Below are 21,787 nucleotides of genomic sequence, written 5' to 3'. Positions count from 1 at the left end.
CTATCAGCAGATGGTTCCAATTTAAATTGCTACTCACCATGTTTGCAGTCTTCATCTGCTTCATCATAGTTTTTCTGTTGGCAGAAGGAGAAGAGAAAAAAAAAGTGAAAACCATAACAAATGGGAATACTTTGTGTTTGAGGGTCAGAGCTTCATATAAGCTCCAAGAATGGCTATCTTTGCCTCACAGCGGAGTCCCTCACACTATCATTATAGACTTAAGTAGTTTCCATAATCTTAGGGCTTAAGTAACTGGTGTAATTTTAGTGCTCTGGGAAGATAACATAACAGTACCATAGAGGACGAAAGTAGGGTTTATTGTTCTCATTTCTAACATTCTCTTCATGGTAATTTCTAAGTGATTAGCAGTACCACAGTGGATTTAAAGCACAATAATCAGCCTACGTCATTACAGTGTAATGCATTTTTTCAGAAATATGAGGAATGTATATTCTATTTGGTGTTATGACAGGCAAGACTTTGTCTTCAAACTATGATTTTTAAGATTCTCGAGGAAAGGATCCCTCCTACAAAAAAATTTGGGGGCCACAAAGTAACAGGGCAAGAGTGAAAAGAGTGATTATCTTGGGCTGTAATTTGTCGGCTTGCTTGCAGCAATAACACTTAGACAGTCTCTGTCCTCACCAGCTGCAAGAAGGCAGCAATTCGGTAGAGCAGTGCACGGCTGCGGAGGGGTCCGGCGGCAGCGACAAGGGATGTAGGGCTCGGCTTGAGAGGGGCACCGGAAGGTGGGGCTTGGGGTGCAAGGACCACCAGGGCATCCGTGCTGTGGCTGACTGCCGCCTCGTACTCCCGCCTGGCTAACGATCTGCTGGCTTCTTCACATGACTTCTCCGCTCTCCTGTCCGCCATGACTCAGGGACAAAACGTCTGGAATCAGAAAAAGACAAGGAGACAGACATAGTATGAATATCTTTTCTGAAGCAGGGTGGGCAATACAGGGGGAAAAAGGCATTTTCACCTATAGGCTACTGCCACTCAGATTAAAATGACAACATTGAAACCATCTGGATAAAGAAAGGGCGTTCTTCATGTCTACAAAGTAACAGAATGGCACTGGACTGGAAACTTGATAAAAAAATGATTGTTTATGCTGCATAATTTTGTCTTATTATGCCACACCACCATAACATTCCAGGCTGAGCTGTAAATCACAGACACCTAGAATGTACGGACAAAACAAATAAGCAGTTTAAGGAAATGAGAATTATTTGTTTACATGCTTAAGAACTCTGACCAGTTTCCTGTTAAAAAGCTGTTGTTTTACTTCCAGTTCAGCAGCATTTTGCAGGACTCTGTACTAAAGAAAAAACATAACACTAACATATATGTTATATTTTAGGAAGTTAAATGACACAAGTGTCAATCTAGGCACAGAAAAAGTGTTAACATATGATATATTCATCTAGAACTGGGTAATTTAAACCTTCCTTAATTTTCACAAAAGTCTTTCCTTACTCTCAATAGCTTTCAGCTCTGTGTTTCAATACAGTTTGTTTCTTGTTAGCTCATGCATGCTCACAGGATGTATGTAAGGTTCTAGTCGAGTATGGGTGCTCCGATTGATCAACCACTAAAAAAATCATTATCAAGGGATGACGATCAGATGACGCAAAACAATTTCTCTACATGCCGATGAAATAGCTTCACTGGTGTGGCTCTTGTACCAGGTGTCTAAAAACAACAATAAATTTGCAATTTGCAAGGTATATTCCAAAGGAAGGATTGATTTGATTAATTATCTGACTGTAGTCCAATAATGTCATTATGTGTCTGCTTGTTTGAGAAACTATGGATTTTTCAGTGTGAATAAACGACCGATAAAGAAAGATAAATTTGCCCAAGAGTAGATTCATTAATTTTAATTATTTTGTTTTGTTAATTATTATTATAGTTATTTAAAGTTAACATCATTTGCTACCTTCTCACACATAATAATGATCTGAGGAAAAAGGATGCGATTTGTTAATTGAATTTGCTTTGGATATTTCCTTGTTTTTCCATTTACCCTTTCTGTTTAATCTCTAATTAGGGCCTCGGGGCAATCGCACCGAGCACTGGTCCCATACAGCAATAGCTGTAGGGACCAGTTGGGACCTGTTATACTGTGGATTTCTTCTTATTCCTCTTCCGGACGCAATTTCGTCCTGCTACTAGTCCTGCAACTCGAAGAGTTGCAGGACAAATTATATATCAAAACGTGCGGTTTGATCGGGATCGGTGTGCTATTACTTTTCTCTACGGAATATGAATTTTTCGCGACGTAAGCCCAAAATTTTGCATTGAAATGAATGGGACGGCCGAAAGAAAATGAGCAAAAAAGAACATTAATTGAAGATTTTCAGACGTCTACTTCTCCGGCATAATTTCACCTAGAGACTCCATTTAAACTTTAAACAGTAGACACAAGTCTTGTGTATTGGTGTATTACTTTGCGTTTTGATAGGTCATATAGTTTTTTATCAATCCCTGTTCAATGACCATGATCCTTTTGGGAGAAATTCTGAGATTATAATGGGTGTGTATTGCACGGAATGTTCGTGTCAGAGTGTGTGATGTCATCGCTCAGAGTGTAGAGGGAGAGGTAAAACTGTCAAAAAATAAATTTGAAAACTGCGCTCCAGGCCGCAAATTCCACTCTACAGAAATAATTTATACATAGAAATGTAGGAAAATTTCTCTTCTCACTCACAATCCTCTGGTAAAGCTGTCAGAGTTATAATTTGGGCGTACGACGCAAAGATGCGCCACCAAAACCACCAACAGCCTCATTGGGTCCCATATTAAAAACGCAGGAAGATTTCGGAAAAAGTGAGATTTAACTGTTTTTTTAGATCGCTCTAACAAAGTTATTTTTTCATTTTTCTTAAAAAAAAAACATATGTAGAGGTTCAGGAAGAACTCAGGACGCTCAAAGTGAAGTCGGATCAATGATAGGTATTATGGTTTTGCCAAAAATGCTTTCTGTTCGAGGCCAGAAATTTCACTCTGCCCACCTCTGGCTGCTTTCACTCTGCCAGAAGATTCCACAGCTGTTAATTCCGTTGATTGCTCTGCTCTGATTGGTCGACCCCACGCTTTGATGTTTTGATGTGATTACAGTTACAGATACACGCACGCACGCACGCACACACACACACACACTGGTCATTTAATGTAATAACAGTTAAAGATACACGCACGCACACACACACTGGTCATTTAATGTAATAACAGTTAAAGATACACGCACGCACACACACAATGGTCATTTAATGTAATATCAGTTAAAGATACACGCACACACACACACACACACACACTGGTCATTTAATGTAATATCAGTTAAAGATACACGCACACACACACACACACACTGGTCATTTAATGTAATAACAGTTAAAGATACACGCACGCGCACACACACACACACGCTGGTCATTTAATGTAATAACAGTTAAAGATACACGCACGCATGCACACACACACACACATATGCGCGCGTAAGCGCGCACACTCCTCCAGATACAAATGTTTCACAAACACACACATTTTGAGGTTAAAGGTCATAGGTTGCTGTATAAATAAATACTTGAAGAGGAATGTTTGTTGTAGGTGTGCTCCTTGTATATTATATAGTATCATAACATTACTAGTATTAATTGTTTGAAATCTCTGAAGAACCTCATCATAGTGTACACACACCGGCAGTAGCCCCCGTGGCCCTTTCAAAATTTCCCCCAGAGGAAATTTTCTAGTTGGCCAGTAATATTGCCAATAAATAAATAATGCTACATCCAAGCACCCTTATCTAAGAGTGGACATGCATATAGGTCAGACTATCACACTGACTATTTGTAAGTACATATCAGGTTATACAATCTGAGAAAATAAAACCTACAGTACTCCCACACACACCTATTGGTGAAACGCATCCCTTTTGTTTGCTTCACTTTCCAACTCCAAGTTTCTGCATCCAACTGAAACTTAATTATAATTATTTATTTTTTTCAGAACTTTAAAGACTATTAAAGAAAGTAACTTATAATTATTAAATTATTTCTAAACAACATGTGATGTACTTTAATACCTTAAGCCTGATTGTTTTTCACACCTCTTAGCACAAGAACACTCAGTACAAAACCTTCCAAAAATGCTTCATGGTGGAATTTGCAGGAAATGAACTTATAATAACTTGTAATTTCCACATTTTCCCCCAGCGGAGAGAGAGAGAGTGAAATGTTGAGAGGAAGGGAGTTTCGAGAAATAGAGAGAGGGCTTCACTCCACTTCTCTTGGGAGTGCTGGATCATTTACTAACACTTGCTCTCCCAGTTTTAAACACCAGCTGACAGCCAACCCTCATTTATCCAGTACAAAAAAAAACAAATTTACACATGGATCAAAGTAAATCTTACATGTCAGGGTTCTGTAGAGCAATAACTAATTTTCCTGCCTACTGGACTTGTGGGTAGTCACTTAGTAGTTATAACATGTGACTCTCTGAGACATATTTCATACTTCTGTACCTAAAGAATCCTTTTATTTTCAGTAAAATCTCTATCATAAAACGTTATATAAAATGAAATTCTCAACACAACACAATAATTGTTATCAATAATTCTGTATCTAAATTCATGCTCTATCTTAGAGGTATTCACTGAAAAGCTTTAGGGATAACAACATTTGATTATTCTAGCAAAATGTGAACAATTGCAGCAGTTATATGTCTTATATAGTATAAATTAAATCTTCGGGCTTTAGATTGTTGGTGGTTTAAAAGCAATTTTGAGATGTAATCTTGAGCTCTGAGAAACCGTCCTTATTTCTACTCTAAACGTATTGTGTTTAGCATGCAATGTGGATGTCTGTTTACCAAAAGTCATGTCCTCATGTGGTTGATCTGTGTCATAAATCAACAGGAAGACAGGATGAGGCTCGAAGAATGGCTCTATGTTCTCGGCCTGTGCTTATATAGTCTACATTCAAATGCATCAATTTTGAAACTAGCTAGGAAAGCAGTGATCACATGCGAATTATGTGAGACATACTTCTTTAACATCATCTCAAGCTCCAAAGCAAGCAACAGTGTAGTCAGCTGTCTGGTGTCATCTGACTGCTTAGACGAAGGTCATTATAATAATTTATTATACAGAATGTGAAGCCTTTATTGAGACTAGACAGTGCTGGACAGTATGCAGAAGGAAATGGGTGTTGTGACATATTATAGCCACAGAGCCAAACCAACTGATTCCACTGAGGATTGAGCATTTGGCTCTATACAGCCTCTAAAGTTAAGAGAATGCATGATGTTCATATACACTGATGCAGGGCTCAAAGTGGTCGCCAACATGGCAACTAGGCATTAGCTTTTGTTTGCAAAAACTGAAATTGCAATTTCCAGTCACCTTACATCATAACTAATTAAGATACTACACAGTCATATGTCAGCTTAATGAAAAATGGAGCATAAATAAATAAAAGATTTGTTAAGTAAGTATAAGTACTGTGTGTCTTCTGATAAATTAGAATCAGCAGAAATTCTTATTAAAATGTCTCCTCTGGAGTGCACCTGCAGTCATAGTCTTTAAATTACAGGCATCTATGTCACTAATCACTTTACATTTAAACATACAGTCATATTTAAGTGTAAGTCGCCTTTGGTTCTGTGAGGAGGAGGCGGCTGTGTGTGGTTGTAGGTGGTGCAGCAGGAAAAGGCATCCAGCTACTTTTCTGCACATTAAGGTATAACTAGTACAATGCAATATCTTATTTTAATTTTTTTTTTAAACTCAAATCTCGATTGAAAATCTGCTCTAAGAAAAGTTAATAACTGCAGTATGTCTAAGAGCTGCATCTAATAACCCCAATTTCAAAGCCATTAAATGGACAACAAATGCGTCTAAAGATTCAAATTAACTGTACAGCAAGTCAAATAATTCACAAAAAGCCCCATAATACTAAAGTAGCATCTTCATCTGGATAAGTCCCTAAAGAGTACTCATTAGGAGCAGATAGGAATCTTGCCTACTAAACATTGCACTTGATTATCTTTAGTTCAATAGTTACTGCAGAAACCTGTATCCCCCCCCTTACATACGAAAGTCAAACACTGTCTGGTCCATGTTACGTACTGGTTGAAAGAAAGACCATAAACCCGGGACAGACACCATTTATCAATCAAAAAGCTGGTTTAGCCCAGGTCAATGGTTTGGTCTGAAAGTGGATGCTTTCTTTTAGCTTCAATACCATTTTTTGTATATGTTATACTACTATAGCAGTACGCTGTACAATGCCCACTTCGAGCCTCTGTGGCCCTGGTAACATGTCTTAATACCTGGCCAGGAAACAAATAAGCAGCAGGGCTACAGCATGAAAATCTAAACTTCAGATTACATGAAGCAGCCGGCCCTCCCTCACACCAACCAGCACAGATCAGGATAGTGATGGTACACCATGACCTGCTGGGGAACACAAGGGCAACAAATGCTCAACCTTGGCCAATAGCATAGTCACTTTTGGTCCTATTTCCACCTAGCTGGTTTCACCACTGGTATTGCGGCTTATCTCTGATTAAAAAAAACACCTTTTTAACAAAAATGCTGCCCTAGTAGCCCTGTTATAGTTATTATGTGCAGAGGTTGCTGGCAAAATAATAAAAAATTGGGGTGCTAATTAAAATTCCATAAACAATTAGCTGATGCTGAATTTCCATCCTGGCCCCCACCACAGCCTGGAATTCAGCTTTTTGATTATGACTGGCTTAAAAGGAAAAACAGTGAATTTGTGGGCAGTGATTTGGGATATATTTGTGACAGTTAGTTCTTGAAAGTAAAACAGCAGACAGCTACTGTATGTTAAAGCTACACTGGCAGTATAAAGACAACATCAAACAACAGATAATGTCACATCTTGGTAGGGCAGGCTTTTTGTGAAAGAACATTCATTGGGCATATTTATGTGGCATAGCTGACTGTGTGAGAAGAGGGAACACTATCTGCCACTATGGTGTAATTTTGCAAGAAAGAGTATATAACCCTGTGGTAAGTATTTCAGTATTTTTTCTTGAATACCCAGCAACAGGCAACTATGCTTGTAGCAGCTGCTCTAGCCTAACTGGCAGTGTCTCTGAGTCAGCCTGTTCCTTGTCCCTGAGGATCATAAGATAAATTCTCTATGTACAGTACATGTTGGGTGAACACATGACACAAACTAGTTAGTGTTGATATAGCATTAATCATAAGTTTACCTGCTTTCATTTCATCCAAAATTAACACTGAGGCCAACAAAGGTAAAATACAATATTTGCACCACATGCAATATTTTTCCCTCAAACCAAATGTTGCTGAAGACAGCACATCCATCTCCTCAGACTGACACTACACAAGTTTGTGCAAACTAAGCATCAACAACTGCATGTCCTACATAGTTATCACTTCAGTGTTTCATGTGCAGTATCTGAAAAAAAATATTACCGCTCTCTCTGTAATCTCATCTTTTTCCACAAGAAAAAAGTGAACTGCTGCCGAGTTAACTTCCTTAAAAAAAATTTAAACATCCAGATGAGGAACAACACTTTATCTTATGAGTAGGTTGTATGAAAATGTATGCTTGGATAGTATGCAAACATGGCAACTGACCAATTATGACAAATACTGTTACAGCCACTATAGCACAATATCACATATAGCTTCTGTGAAGCATCTTTAACAAGAAACACTGGTACAGCCATTTTTTCCAAAAGACAGGTGCAAGTGCATACGGGAATGTGTAATTGTACTTGAATAGTCAAAATAACATAGTTAAAACATATGCACCTTATAGAGATTATCTCTTGGCACAGTGGCCACTATGACATACACTACTGTTTCTATTTTACAACATTAAGGGACAACATATGGGTCTAATTCTCAGAGTCCAGCTTGCAAATGCTGGACAGTATGTGAGGCATGCAAACTGAGGGTTAGAAGCTACTTGGACTATCAGACAAGGTTTGTTTCTAGGAAAGGGAAATTAGGGTCAAAGACCAAACCAAACATAGAACTGATCTTAACGCGGTACCTTCTCCAGTTATGATGTTATTTTAAAACCTATGCACGGTTTTACACTCCTATTTGTAACAGTAAGGATAGCTGTTACCTAATGCTAGTGCTTGCAAGCCAGCCACTTCATTGGGGCAACAACAAATAGTTTGGCGGGATACAGTGGGAGGACACCTGTCTTGTTTTTTAGTGTCCAGTCGTGGGATCCTACCGCTGAGACTAAAGCTTCAGCTGCAATACAGTGGAGGGGAAAGCTAATTTTATAGCAGGTTATAGTTGTAAAAGAGACATCGGTTGCTATCGTTCTGACACAACGTTATTTGGCTGGACAGTAGCGTTAGCAGCAATGTGTAGCAAACACGGCTATAAAACTTGCAAATATCTCAAAGTCCAGTTAGTAGATATCAAGAGAGCACACACTAATTAACACAAACGTTGGAAAGGATTTGTTTCGTCTTTCAGTATGTAGAGTTATAGCTGCTGTTTGTCTACTGAACTTGTCATGACTGTTGCAAGTCAGAGCGATGACGGCAGCGTTACAAAGCCCTGAAAAATGTCCCCACAATGTTGGTCAACTTGCCGTCCGCGTTTGCACAGGGTAAGCAGTGTTGCTACTAACCACAGTATGCGTAGCTAACCGTTAGCTTGCTAGCCAAAACACGGCCTTTCTTGGCACCAAACTGGCAGGCTCAAAACAAGAATAGCTGCCTGGTTTGTTAATGTTAGCTAGCTAGCTAGTTAGCTAGCTAGGTTCGCCGAAACAAAACGGGCTCGGGCCTGTAATTTTACCACGGTGTTTAGGCGCATATAATTGATGTGACATCGTGTTGTTATTCTTGCATGAACTCAAAGCATTCGTCATTATCGTAATGATTTGTGGAGGAGATTCATGTCAGTGGCTTTGCGATGAAAAGGACAACTGAAAGGGCTAAAAATGGGAAGTCAACACTTACCTAGCTTTACTTTCTACGCCATCTTGGATCCACTTGTCAGACCATCGCAAAGCATAGTGGGATGTACTGATCTGAAGGTTGAGAGGACTGCTGCGTGTGTGTGAGTGCATGCGTGTGTGAGTGAGTGCGCGTGTGGCCTCTGATGGCAGGATCTTCCTTGTCGTCACCCTGTTAAAATAATCGTCTTACTCATTTTTTTAAGTTTTGCAGGAAACACAAAAAACTTCACCAAAAGTGTAACATATGACATTTATTGATCATTCCACTCAAAAAGGATGTAACAAAGGATGGCTGTTGGCATAGTAATAACACAGTGTGTAAATTATGTAACTTAAGAGAAATAAATGACTTAGGCAATTCTTTGAACATGCCTTTGTGACTTAAGTAAGATATGGTAACACTTTATTTTGAAGGTGTCTACATAAGAGTCACACAAGCCTGTCAAAAACATGACATGACAAGTATCATGAGCATTAATGTTACTTAAAAGTGTCATTAATGCTCATGACACATCCCATGTCATGTTTATGACACGCTCATATCACTCTTATGTAGACACCTTCAAAATAAAGTGTTACCATATTGTGCTTAAGTCACAAAGACATGTTCAAAAAATTGCCTAAGTCACATTTTATTTTGACTTAGGCATAATAAATCCGCTTAAGTCACACACTTGACATAGGCAATTATCTTAAAGGGGTAAAATCACATGATCTGATCAGCTGAGGATGTAGGCGATTTTACCATAGGTGGCGGGCGTCAGGAGATGATTTAGGCAAAAAAAAAAAAATTTGACAAAAAAAAAGACTTGACTAGGTGATTATTTTAACAGTGTGACGAAATGCTTTTCATTTGATTACTTCTAAAAATATATAATCACGTTTACCAATCTGCTATAGCTCCAATAAAATTACTCTTGAATTTATGAAAAGTTAGAAGTTAAATACGTAATTTTAAAATAACCAATTTTAATGGCCAATTGCAACATTAAAAAGCTGCTTAAACGCTACTAATTCACTTGTTAATTCTTATAAAAAGCTAAAAAATACTATAAATTTGACTTTTCACTCTTACCACTCATTTGCCCCATAGCTACTTTGTATTATGTTGGCATTAGAACTTAAAAAAAACAAGGAAATATATCCTGTGGCCAAACCCTGTTTCTGGTTCAAAACATGCTGAACAACTATATTAAATTATAGGCTAGGCTACTGACTGTCTTTGCTGTTATTATCTCATTTATCCAATCATTATTAGGGTTGTAAAATATTTAAATAATAACTATGTGAATGGTAAGAAAATATATCAGAGCAAACAAAGTGCAGCATGCATTTTGTCAATTAAACTCAATAAGAATATATATTATGATTGTGTGTAAGGTGTGTGAATGGGAAGAAATTAAACATTAATGTTGATATTAAAAAAACAGGGGAAAAAATATCAAAATATAATTTGAATAAGATAGCTCTAAAATGTATATTGTTATAGGTGTGGTAGACCATTGGAGCTACATTGGACCAGTCTACTATACATTCGGAGCACTGTAGTTTGATTGACACTGTAGCTTTCCCCCATTAAAGTCCATTATGGAACTATTTCCAACCTGTAACAGCAGAGAGAGCCCCTGTGCAACTAATAACATAGCAAGAGAATCGCTCTGAGGTAACATTCACAATATCAGACACTGGAACTGGTCACCAAATTGGAATACAGGAATACAGGCATCGTTAGTGTTGCAACTGTGTTTAAACAGTCAAAATATTTGCCAACAAAAGTCTTTAGAAACCTTGTAAAAACAATCAAAAGCTGTTTTAATTTAGTTTCTAGCTAAAAAAGTATGTGTAGGTAGTTAATTAAGATGCTTTTTAAAGCCTTTTTGTCTTTATTCAATAGATCACTACTAATTATGAAAAATTGGAAAACAGGAGTGTTCCTTGCTTCAAACATTCTGGGTCAGTTTCAAACTAGGGACACTGTGTCTACTGTACCACACATTAAGTGCCTGAAAACAAAGTTGTTATTATTACACAGCAATTACAGTACAATTACAAGATTAGGCACCCCAGCTATAAAAAATAAATAAATCAACTTTGAGGTTATAGGCTTTGTTTAGTTCTGAAATAAACTAAGCAGGCTGGAGACATTACTGTGTTTGAAGTTCTTCATGCAAAGAGATATATGCACATTTGCAATCAAGGTTTTTATATCTCCTCCAAAATTTTGTAATGGCAAAACATGCCCGCTTAAAAAGGATGATGTGATGTTGCATCCTGCTGCCACACTATCTGCCTTTGTTGGAGGTGGGCTCCGAGAGATTTTGACAGTCAGATGACATCCAAACACAGTATATTACCACTTTGAGCTATTTATTCGAGATTACATCATGTCATGCTATCAAAGCTTACTATGCATCCTTTCGAATAGATTTTCAGGTGGTGCATGACCTTGTGTGTGATAATAGAGCTAGTATTTCTGTCTGCAAAACAAAAGAGGGCACGGCATTAGGTTTCACAGCATGTGGGGTTGTAGTGTAAATGTGCAGGTCTGTGACAAACTGAAAGAAAAACCAACAACGACAGTAAAGTGTAACTGCCAGAACATTTTCAATGCCCCGATATACATTTTACACGAGGAAGCATCTGTATTCCTCATTCATTTTTATTCTGATTTAGTTTAGTCACCTTTCCTGTAGGATTCCAAGGGTTCTACACAGTGAACGCTCTTATTCCACTTCCCTTTAAACTGGAAAAAGAAAAATGTTCCAGTGGGCACTCCTTAATACCTTATAAACTGCCATTAAAAAAAGAGGCGTGCTGATATCCATTACACCAAGAATATAAGACAATATAATTGTGACTTTGTTGCACTCCACTGTAGCGGTTGTTTAAACTGGCCATACATTTACGATGACCATGTACTATCCATAATCTGAAACTTACTACACTCGCATAAGCTAAAGGTGGAACATTGGTCATGATTGGTAATAAGATCCTGAGTTCAATTGGATTTGATTATTACTTTCAATCATTCTGCACAAACTTGACAAACCTTGATTCATGTCAGGTGTGTACATTTTAGTTGAAACTAAAAGGGAAGATTTTTTCACTACACATTGTTATAATGTAACTTAACAGCAATGTGATAGACTAAGTGATGATACAACAGCACCTCTGAAATCTTCTGAAGACTTCTGAACCTTAAAATGTGTCATATTAGAATAGACACAAATCTATATACTGTATAAAACCTTCGTACAACCGTTAACCAAATGTGGAGTTTATTGTTTACATTTCTAAGGATACATTTCAAAGAGTTTTAGGCATGTTTTAATACAGCAACATATTTTAATCTACTGTTTATAGTCCATTAAATGGCAATGGGAAGCATATGTAGAGATCCAGTCACTGACAGGCAGATGCAAAGAAGGTAGGTGCTCATGTGTTTATTGTCAAGGTTTTACTGGATAGTAAAAAATGAACAAAGTCGGGGTGCTGCAGATTTATCTCCAAGTATATGACATTGTAAATACTGCTGCATAAACAGTCCACCACTGTACTGTATATTCAAAAACATTTCCCACAGAAGGAAAAAAAGACAAACAAATATGAACCAAAACATAAAATAATGCACTGTTTCACTGCAGGTTGTGGATCATCTCCTCCTTGGCGATGAGATGTGTGGTTTTGTTGACCAGAGACATGAGAGAGTTGAGTTTGTGCGACCAGTCGTTGAGCAGGTCGTTGGGGTCTTTCGGCCTCTGGAAGTTGATGATGCCAGCCAGCCGGTCGACCTTGGCATAGATGGTCTTGTTTACAACAAGGCTGGAGAGAAACTCCTCGGATTCCTGACAAAATATTTGAGCAGACGTTAGCCTTTCAAAATGATTCTTCAGCGAGACCAAATTCTGATAATTAGTTCTCTTATTACCCATAAGCAACTACACTGCAAATCATACTGGCTGAATTAAAATAGCTAATTAGTGAAACTGTTGCTTACGTCAATAGAGAGGTCAAGGAGTCCAGCCATCCTCTTCATTGTGATTCGGGTGTAATATTTGGCCATTATTCTAATGTTCTGGGGGAAAAGGAGAATTTAATTAATACACATATCTGCAGCAGAATACGACATGATAATCATTTCAGGTTAGAACAGAGGTGCTTTTAGGTCACAACAACTCTCACAGCTGGAAAAAATATTCATGAGTTAAATCCCTCCATTACTAATCCAATTTGAGTGAATTTTAATATTGCACACAACAGTCTGACATTTTAGCTTCAATATTGCATCCATTATTATCCTTCTACTGCCATCTGGTAATTTTACCCCATTTAGTTCAATCTAATTCATACCTATTTGTATCACTGGAATTCATCGTTTAGGATTTAAAATAACAACTGAGATTGAAAGCCCCTATTACGCACTGTAAACACCATTTTATACTCTAGTCTAGACCAACTAGGGCTGCTCCGTTTTAGTAGATTAGTCGACTAACGTGTCAATTTGGTAATATTCGACTAAGATTTCTTCAGCTGATTAGTCATTATTTATGCTTTAATGCTGAATTATTTATTTTCAGGAAGCTTATGAGCACATCTCTGGTAAACAAAGATTTGAAGTGATTCTTTTGCATGATTCTTTGTGGAGAAACTCAGTTTTACAGATATGTCAGTTATATCAATGAATGATTAGTTGATAAAAACGTATAGAGCCCTTATCAGAACATGTCACTCTAGCGTCACACATGGCCAGTTGCAGAGGTAATCAGAAGTAGGCTTGGAGGAGTTGTAATCTGTTTTGAACATGTGGTGTTGTGCGGTGGGCTTCTAAAGCTGAAAAGGTACTAATAAAAGTCTTAATGTTTATACATATACATTATTTTATACATTTGTTATACTTGCTTATCCTTGAGTGACAAGTTGTTATAATATCAAAACAGCGTTTCGACAGTAAAATAAATTTAAAAAGTCCCCTAATTTTTCTTCACAATCAGTGTTGTTATTGGCATGTGTGCGCATTGTCAATGTTTATATACAAATAATCTGTCTTAGAGTGTTAGTCAACTTAAAATTTCTTAAGTTAAGGACAGCCCTAATACCTAGGCCTGGGCCGATAATCAATAAATCAATTAATCGCACGATAAATTAAATGAACTCAATAATTTTGTCGGCCTCGATATATCGCCATGCGCATGCGTGTTTGTTTTCCTCGTCTGTTGCCTCCAAGCAGGCTGGATGACAAGAGGGTTCACTCTGTGCTCGATCTCAGCACCTGGGCGCTTTTGTTCCATAGCAGAATGAGCGGAGTGAACCCTCCTGTCAGTCATCCAGTCTCTTTGTCTCTGTGGGGAAGGCTGGGCTGCTAGCATTGGCTACACACAGAGTGCAGCAGGTGAGCCTCGTGCGGAGCAACGCGAGGAAAAAAGATGATTGCAAAGCCAAATGCCACAGCCCCGGTGTGGGAATATGTCGGTTTCAAACCGAATGAAAAAGGTGAGCCCATCAACACACGGACGAGCCTGTATGCCGAATTTGTTCAAAAGTGGTGGCAACAAAAAAAGCCACCACAACAAACTTGCATGCCCATCTAAAGCAGAACCACCCGACCCAGTTTTCCCAGCTGGGGAAAAAAACTGCACCTGGAGATGCAGAGCCTTCGTCCCGACAGTCAACACTGGTCGACAAAGTAAATATAAACGCTGTGCGCTCACAGAAAGTGGAGTTTGCTACATCGCAAAATAAATGCTGCCCTTTTAAAAAAAAAAAAACGTTTGTTTTATTTATTTAGGATATTTAAACGTTCTTAAAATTACAATTACAATGGTAAATAACACTGAAAAATAAAAGTGTATTGTATTTGAAAGGGTGTGCATTATTATGATATATCATCATGTTGACAATAATTTCGTTTATCGGCAATAATTTGTGGGACAATATATCGTCCAGCAAAATTTGTTATCGTCCCAGGCCTACTAATACCAATCTCTATAAATTACTTGTTGGACACGTTAAAAATGCATGTTAATTTTTTTAAAGACCTTTAATAATGCAGAAGGTGCAAAATCAGGTAATTCTACTTTGAATGTCAATGACAAGATTTTCATGCAACATTCATACCCTCACTTTTCACTAACCAAATTAAAAAAAAATGTTTCATAAGATCTAGTGCACCTTGCAAGGCAATTGAGATGTTGTAAGTAAATGTATTCAAATGTCTCCCTGCTGTCAAGCATCAACAAATTTTCATTTATAAGCCATCTGAATATGTATGCATCAGATCCAAATGAGAGGAGTCTACACTTGACTGTGGGACTTACGTGCTCCACCACTCTGTTCTTCAGGTCCTTCCACCTTTTCTCCGCCTCTTCTGAATAAGAGAAGACATCTGTAGCGGGGCTGTCAGGTGAGCCCTCTCTCAGCTCCTTCCCATAATCCTCCACCAGGGAGGCCCAACGCATCAGCTCCATCGTGGTGAACTGTTTCAGCAGGTCCCTACGAAAGGAGGAGATTTCACAATGACTACATCTGTCTGTAGAGCGTATGCACATGATGTCTGCAATGAAAGTTGCTATGATCATTCCCCCTGACTGGGAAACACAACAGCCACTGCCATCATGTAAAAAAATAATACAATTTATTAGAGATGCACGATATTGGGTTTTTTGCCGATATCCGAAATGCCGATTTTTTACAACTCATTTAGCCGATTACTGATACAGATATTTTTTCCCCGCACAACTAATACCCACAATCAGGGCAAATTTGGCCAATTTCCCAATTGACATAATAAGTAAACATAACCTGTGTTCACTGGGAACATGTGAAAAGTGCAACTGTACAGCAATTAAACCCAAATTGAATAAAACTACATGTACCTTACAGACTGCTGCTAAAATTAAAATTTAACTTAAAACAGGAGCCCAATATGTGACGACTCAATCTGCACTGTCCAAACAAAATACAATAAGTACAAACAATATAAGCAGCTTCAGTCCCAAATCAGAACATAAATAAATGGGTGTGCTCAGACTACACTGCACAATTCTATGAGCTACAAACAAGGTGCAACAGTGAGGTGATGTGCACCTCATTATTTAATCAGTTTATTATATCGGTGGATATCGGCGTGTTGGTCGATGTACGATAGTTCATTTTCAAGCTAATAATCGGCCGATACCGATAACATGCCGATAATATCATGCATCCCTACAATCTATTCTTAGAATAACAAAGAGGTGAGGACACTTTGTTGTAGTTATGGTGATGCCTACAGGCAAAGAAGCAAGAAGTATGTCTTACTTGTATTTAGGGATCTCTTCCAGTTTCTTGTCCGCACTGATTCTGTGTACGAGGTCTGACTGCTCGTTGTCATAGGGAGAAAGGATCACGTACAGCACCACACTCTTCAGGGCCTGAAACATAAATGCATTTATGACTTATTGAGCAAAACCTAGACGCAACAGGCAAAGTACATTTTTGAAAAGATACTTGTATAGTGTTTATTATTATTGGCACTGGTTGTGCAAAAGTCTGGATTTCAATACCAATGCTAAAGGCAACCCTCTTCTTACTAAACAGTGTCAATGCTCATAAATTCATACACAGGGCTGGTACAGTTTTTATGTATTTCCAAAAATGTGCTCCTAAGCATGTTGTGTTCACTGGTGTGTAAAAAAAGATGGGTTAAATGCAGAGTTTGAATTTCCCCATTGTGGGCCTAATAAGGTAATCTTTATCTTAATCCTAAACCATGATACTGTGCCCTAAAACTCAGACAGGAAAACATAACAGCATAATTTGTTTGTCGTTTGTTGGGCCACTGCTCCCTAGGCGCAGTTATGCACTGCCCGCTGCCCCTAGCATGGTGTGTGTTCACTGGTTTATAAAGAATTTCCCCGTTATGGGACGAATAACTGCAGCAGTGAAACAACAGTAAAATAATCACATTTGTAATAATAAACTGTGGCTTTGAGATAAAGCTTATGTACCTGTTGCCACTTGCTGCTGTCCTCCAAGATGCAGGGGGTGTCATAGATGGCCCGGTAGTGTTTGCAGATAGACAGGTAGGAGCCCTCGTGCTGGTCCACCTGAATCATCAAGTTGTAGTACTTCAGCTTGGACTCCTGAGTTTTTCATTAGACAAAAGCAAAAAGTTAGTTACCAATACATATCAAAAATGCTTTTCATCATCAGTGGTTGTCAAGCCAATAACACATTGGCCACTCTGTGGCCTCTTTCCCATACCTCGGTCCCCTCCTCTTGGAAGAATTTGGTGTTTATCTTCTTGCTGATGATCTGGGTGCGAATGTAATCCTTGACAGCAATGCAAAGTCTCATCTGTTCCAAGATAAACTCCACCTTCTCTTTTTTCTCCATGGAGCCATATGTCTCCACCTGAATCAGGAAAGTAAAATATTCTCAGCACTTTCTAAACAGCTGTCCAAAAAACTTCCCATTCAGTCAGGTTGTGTCCTTCCCCCCCAAAAAATATTCTCAACAATCAAATTCTTTCAGAACTGTTAAAAGATAGTAGATGTGTCACCATAAAGACAGTAGTGATTTTTTTTTTCCATTCAAAAAAGGAAGAAAATAGTCCATCAGTCTCTTACTTGCAGCTCCTGAAGAATGGAAGCTGCCTCTTTGACCTCTCCGCTCTGCTCCTTGATAGTGGCCAAGGTCTTCGTCAGCCTGGCACGCTCAATCTCTACATAGATCTGTGAGGAGGACATGTGAATTGGTGAGGAGGAAACAAATCTATAGGTGCCTCAGTCATAGCTAGCCTGGGACTTACAAACCCCCCACACATGACACAAAGCTCTGTTTTAACACAAATAAACACATTCTAGACCTTTCCAGCAGTCACGGTGCGAAGTGTGTCGATGAGTCTTAGCTTGATAGTCTGATCGGTCACAGCATCCACATACTTGTAACATTCCTGCACCATCTTGGCAACAGCCTGATAAGACAGAGAAAAAAAATTAAGCTTCAAAGAACGGCTGAAAGGTAAATCATGTTTGAAAGGTAAATCATGTTTGTCACAAGAATATTTTTTTCAGACTAACTGAAGCCTCGAGGGGAAAAGAAGTATCTGACCTGTTTCAGCTGACTCCTCCTTTTGGTGAGCAACATGATGTTTTCATTCAGCGCATCCCAGTCCTTGGCTTCATAACACATCTGGACCACAGCCACAAGGATTCTGGAGGTGGACACCATGTCTGATGCCTGAGCAAGGGTTGAAGGGAGATAAGTAAAAACAAGGACTATATGTAAAATATAACACATGCATAACACACAACATAATTAGTTGTTTAATTTACACAACTACTCAAAAGTACTCTCCCTTTTTGGACATTTTAATGCCAAGGACCCACCAGGGTAATTTATCCAGGGAAATCAAATCACTACAGGTTGTTTAAGGGTTCCAGGAAACTTTTTTCAGGAGATTTTGGTGAAGACAAGCAAGATCCCCTTCGAGTACTGTTCTGTTACTGTTCTGGATGACAGTGGGTTCTCGTACAATTTACGAACTGAATTAGATCTTTTTTTTCAAAATATAGAACAATCAAGCAGGTTCATAAAATACTCGGGTCTGACCTTCCTAAATGTTGGACTTTCCACAGTGAAATTAAAAAAAGTAAACAAGTTGTATTTCTAGTATATAACGTTACTGAACCACTTACCGTTCTGGTTTGCTTCTCCAATGACAACAAGCTCTCAATGGCCTCCTGCAGCTTCCCCTCCTGCAAAAGAAAAATACACAAGCATAGTGTTAGTCTCACTTTATACTTATGACAACTATTCATTTTTGGACTTAAACAAGACAAAAGGCATTTTGCCTGGCTAGGAAGTTAGTTTAAAAAAAAAAAAACCCTTTATTAAAGCAACATGATGCAATACAAGACAATACACCAACAAAACGCCGTCAGGGGGTTTCAACAATACAGAGGCAAGCTTTCATACAAATACATTGTAAAGTGTACATAAATTCAAAGCTTTTATAGCTTCCATGATTTCTTAATAGACTTAATATCTTGTTTGGTTTCATTTTCAAAGACAAGAAAGAGAGGTTTTTGATTAACGTAACAACATTTATGGATATGCCATTTGGCTAACTGTATCATGAGATTGATGATATTGTATTGTTTTTCTTTTGCAAAAGGAAAGTCAGTGAAACCAAATAGTATATGTTAAAAGCACAGGGACAAATGAGGTTCAATCGAAAAAGAAAATCAGGTTACAAATATCTTCCCATAATTTAGTTGAGAAAGAGCAAGACCAAAATAAATGAAAAACATCTTCAGGGTGTCCTTCACAGAAAGAGCTGTTTAAGTCCATGTCTTTCTTAAAACTTCAGATGGGTAAATTCTGTGAATTATCTTAAAAGATACTTCTTTAACCTGATTATTCATAATATATGTAGCAGGTAAATTCCAGATCTTCTTCCAGTTAAGGTTATTAAACCTCTGAAGTCCAGGAGATTTTGGTTCAAATATGTCAACTTCCTATACATTAATTTCTGTCTCTGTTAAGCATCTTTCAGTCCGTCCTTACACCACATGCATGGCTCCTTTTTCTCCACACAAACTTGGCTATCAGTCAGATTTTTCATTTTATTTAAATTAAAGTATAAAGCTGCTAGGAACGCAATATACAAACAAAAGACACTAGTGTCTATGGAAACGTACATTTTTTAAACCATTTTTGCACACAAAAACAGCAGAAAAAAATAATAAAACTACAAAATAGTCTATTTGCATGTAAATTAAAAATAGTAATAGTTTTCATTGTAGAAAGAAAATTCACATTTTAAAATGGTCCAAAAGCCTAAATAGCACACTGTGAAAGCTCCCTTATTGACCCTCTGGAGTCCATCTATTTATTGAAAATACACATGTTTAATTTACAACAATTACTTTATTAATATATGATATGTAGACAAGCTGAGAAAGCTTGTTAAAAGTGTAATCATAGGTATTCCAATAGAAGCTTACGATGTTGCCTTTGATTAGACCGCTCACCCTACTAGCATGCTAACGAGCCTAACAGCAAATATATAAATTTGACAATAAAATGGTGACTTAAATGTGTGAACGCTAAAAATACACCAACATTAATGAACAATTTACGCTCATTGCATTGGCTAAAGGAGGTTTCCGGATGCTGTTCAGTAAAAGTCGATGTTAGCTTGGAAGCTAACGCACTGATGCTGATGCACCATGACTCAGCCAGCGGTGGCCTGTCTCACACTTACTTTAGCCATTTTTTCGCATTCCGGGAGACGTGTGTCTACAGTTGAACTGTAGTCGATCTCCATTTTCACGATCTTCCCATCGGATCTTTCAGACCGTTCCTCAGACATATTTGCGGAGTTCGGGTTTGGATAATCTACGGTGCTTTTCTTTCCTTGCGACCAAACTCAGGCTAGCACTATTTTGCTTGTAACAGGAACGAAACGGGGAGGTGACCAATCAGAGGAGAGCGCCTGACAGCTGCCCAACGCGCCCAAAGGACCCAGTGAAGACCCCTCAGAGTATTTCAGACAGGCGTTATGAAAGCGTACTCTCTTTCTGAGATTTTCGTTTCTTAACCCTCTGAAGCAGGGGTCTCAAACTCAAATTACCTGGGGACCGCTGGAGGCAGTATCAAAACGACCCAAAAAAAAGACATAAAATAACTAAAGAAAAGACACAAAATGACAGAAAAAAACCCTAAATTACTTAAAAAAGACACAGAATGACCAAAAAAAGACACAGAATGACCAAAAAAGACACAAAATTATTTTAAAAAGACACAAAATGACAAAGAGAGACACAAAATTACAAAAAAATATACAAAATTACAAAAAAAGACACAAAAAAGACAAAAAATGACCAAAAAAATACACAAAATTACTAAAAAAAGACACAAAATTATTTTAAAAAGACACAAAATTACCAAAAAAAGACAGCATTACCTAAAAAGACACAAAATTACCAAAGAAAGTAATTAAAGGGACCTTCCACACACAACACGGTAAAGTGCCATTCATATAAAACTCACATTAAACTTTCATATCGAGGTGGAGGCCACACAATATCGTCACAATATTGTTTGAGAACCCTGCTCTGGAGTCTGGGGCTATTTTCGCTGTTTTTGAATCCTTTTCATTCTGCCTGTGTATACAACTTAAAAAATGTTTACCATGTCTTATATAGATATATATATATATATATATATATATATATATATATATATATATATATATATACACACAGCATAACCTCACCTGTATAACCTGAAAGTTTATAGCTATAGCTTACTGGATCAACTATTTGAACACCAAAAACACATTAAAAAAAACCCATCAGATTTTTGAAAATAGTTTTTTTTTACTTACAAACTACAAACTTGCTAAATGAAGAATTTTGAATCTTGTAAATGTGGACACAGGTTGCACATAAGAGGTAAAATAAGGTAAACATCTGGTTTTGTATTTTTATGCTAAATGTATTTGACCTGATCGCTGGTTTTACTTAACCTTAATCATCAAACAAAAACTGACATGGAGTTTTAAGCCAGTAATTTAGACGGAAATTGAGACACTGCTTGGTTTTTATGTTGTGATGTCATGAAGAAGTCATGTGATTTGATCATGTTGGTGTGACTGGTGACTCCAGTGGGTTAAAACCAAGCAGCAACCTCCGGTCCTATTTTATACAGATTGTGCTTGAAACCAATTTTTGGAACTTAAAACTTAAAAAGATAAATAAATACATAAATAAATAAACTATATTATATTGAACTCACCGAGTGCAGAT

At 37.8% G+C, this 21,787-nt stretch overlaps 2 protein-coding genes across 2 annotated transcripts in view; both read right to left on the bottom strand.

Moving 5' to 3' along the window:
* Positions 1–9,093, bottom strand: part of helz (helicase with zinc finger) — a 59,865-nt gene extending 50,772 nt beyond the window's left edge. Inside the window, exons 1-3 of the mRNA XM_059337246.1 lie at positions 8,995–9,093; positions 646–891; positions 38–74 (exon numbers count right to left, since the gene is read on the bottom strand). Coding sequence (XP_059193229.1) covers positions 38–74; positions 646–873 — 265 coding nt within the window. The 5' untranslated portion in view covers positions 874–891; positions 8,995–9,093. The remainder of the gene's footprint in view (positions 1–37; positions 75–645; positions 892–8,994) is intronic.
* Positions 9,094–12,420: 3,327 nt separating this feature from the next.
* Positions 12,421–20,465, bottom strand: psmd12 (proteasome 26S subunit, non-ATPase 12). Its single transcript, XM_059340048.1, has 11 exons — positions 20,242–20,465; positions 18,671–18,730; positions 18,084–18,212; positions 17,839–17,946; positions 17,600–17,704; positions 17,235–17,384; positions 16,979–17,113; positions 16,290–16,402; positions 15,308–15,482; positions 12,991–13,068; positions 12,421–12,838 (listed from the first exon to the last, which is right to left on the bottom strand). Exons 1-11 carry the CDS (start codon positions 20,347–20,349, stop codon positions 12,629–12,631), a joined length of 1,371 nt encoding a protein of 456 aa, XP_059196031.1. The 5' UTR covers positions 20,350–20,465; the 3' UTR covers positions 12,421–12,628.
* Positions 20,466–21,787: the final 1,322 nt, after the last annotated feature.

Source organism: Centropristis striata, chromosome 1 (assembly GCF_030273125.1).
Source record: "Centropristis striata isolate RG_2023a ecotype Rhode Island chromosome 1, C.striata_1.0, whole genome shotgun sequence".
Lineage (NCBI taxonomy): Eukaryota > Metazoa > Chordata > Actinopteri > Perciformes > Serranidae > Centropristis > Centropristis striata.
Note: the sequence above shows the minus strand (reverse complement) of the source record. Positions and strands in the feature narration are given on the sequence as shown.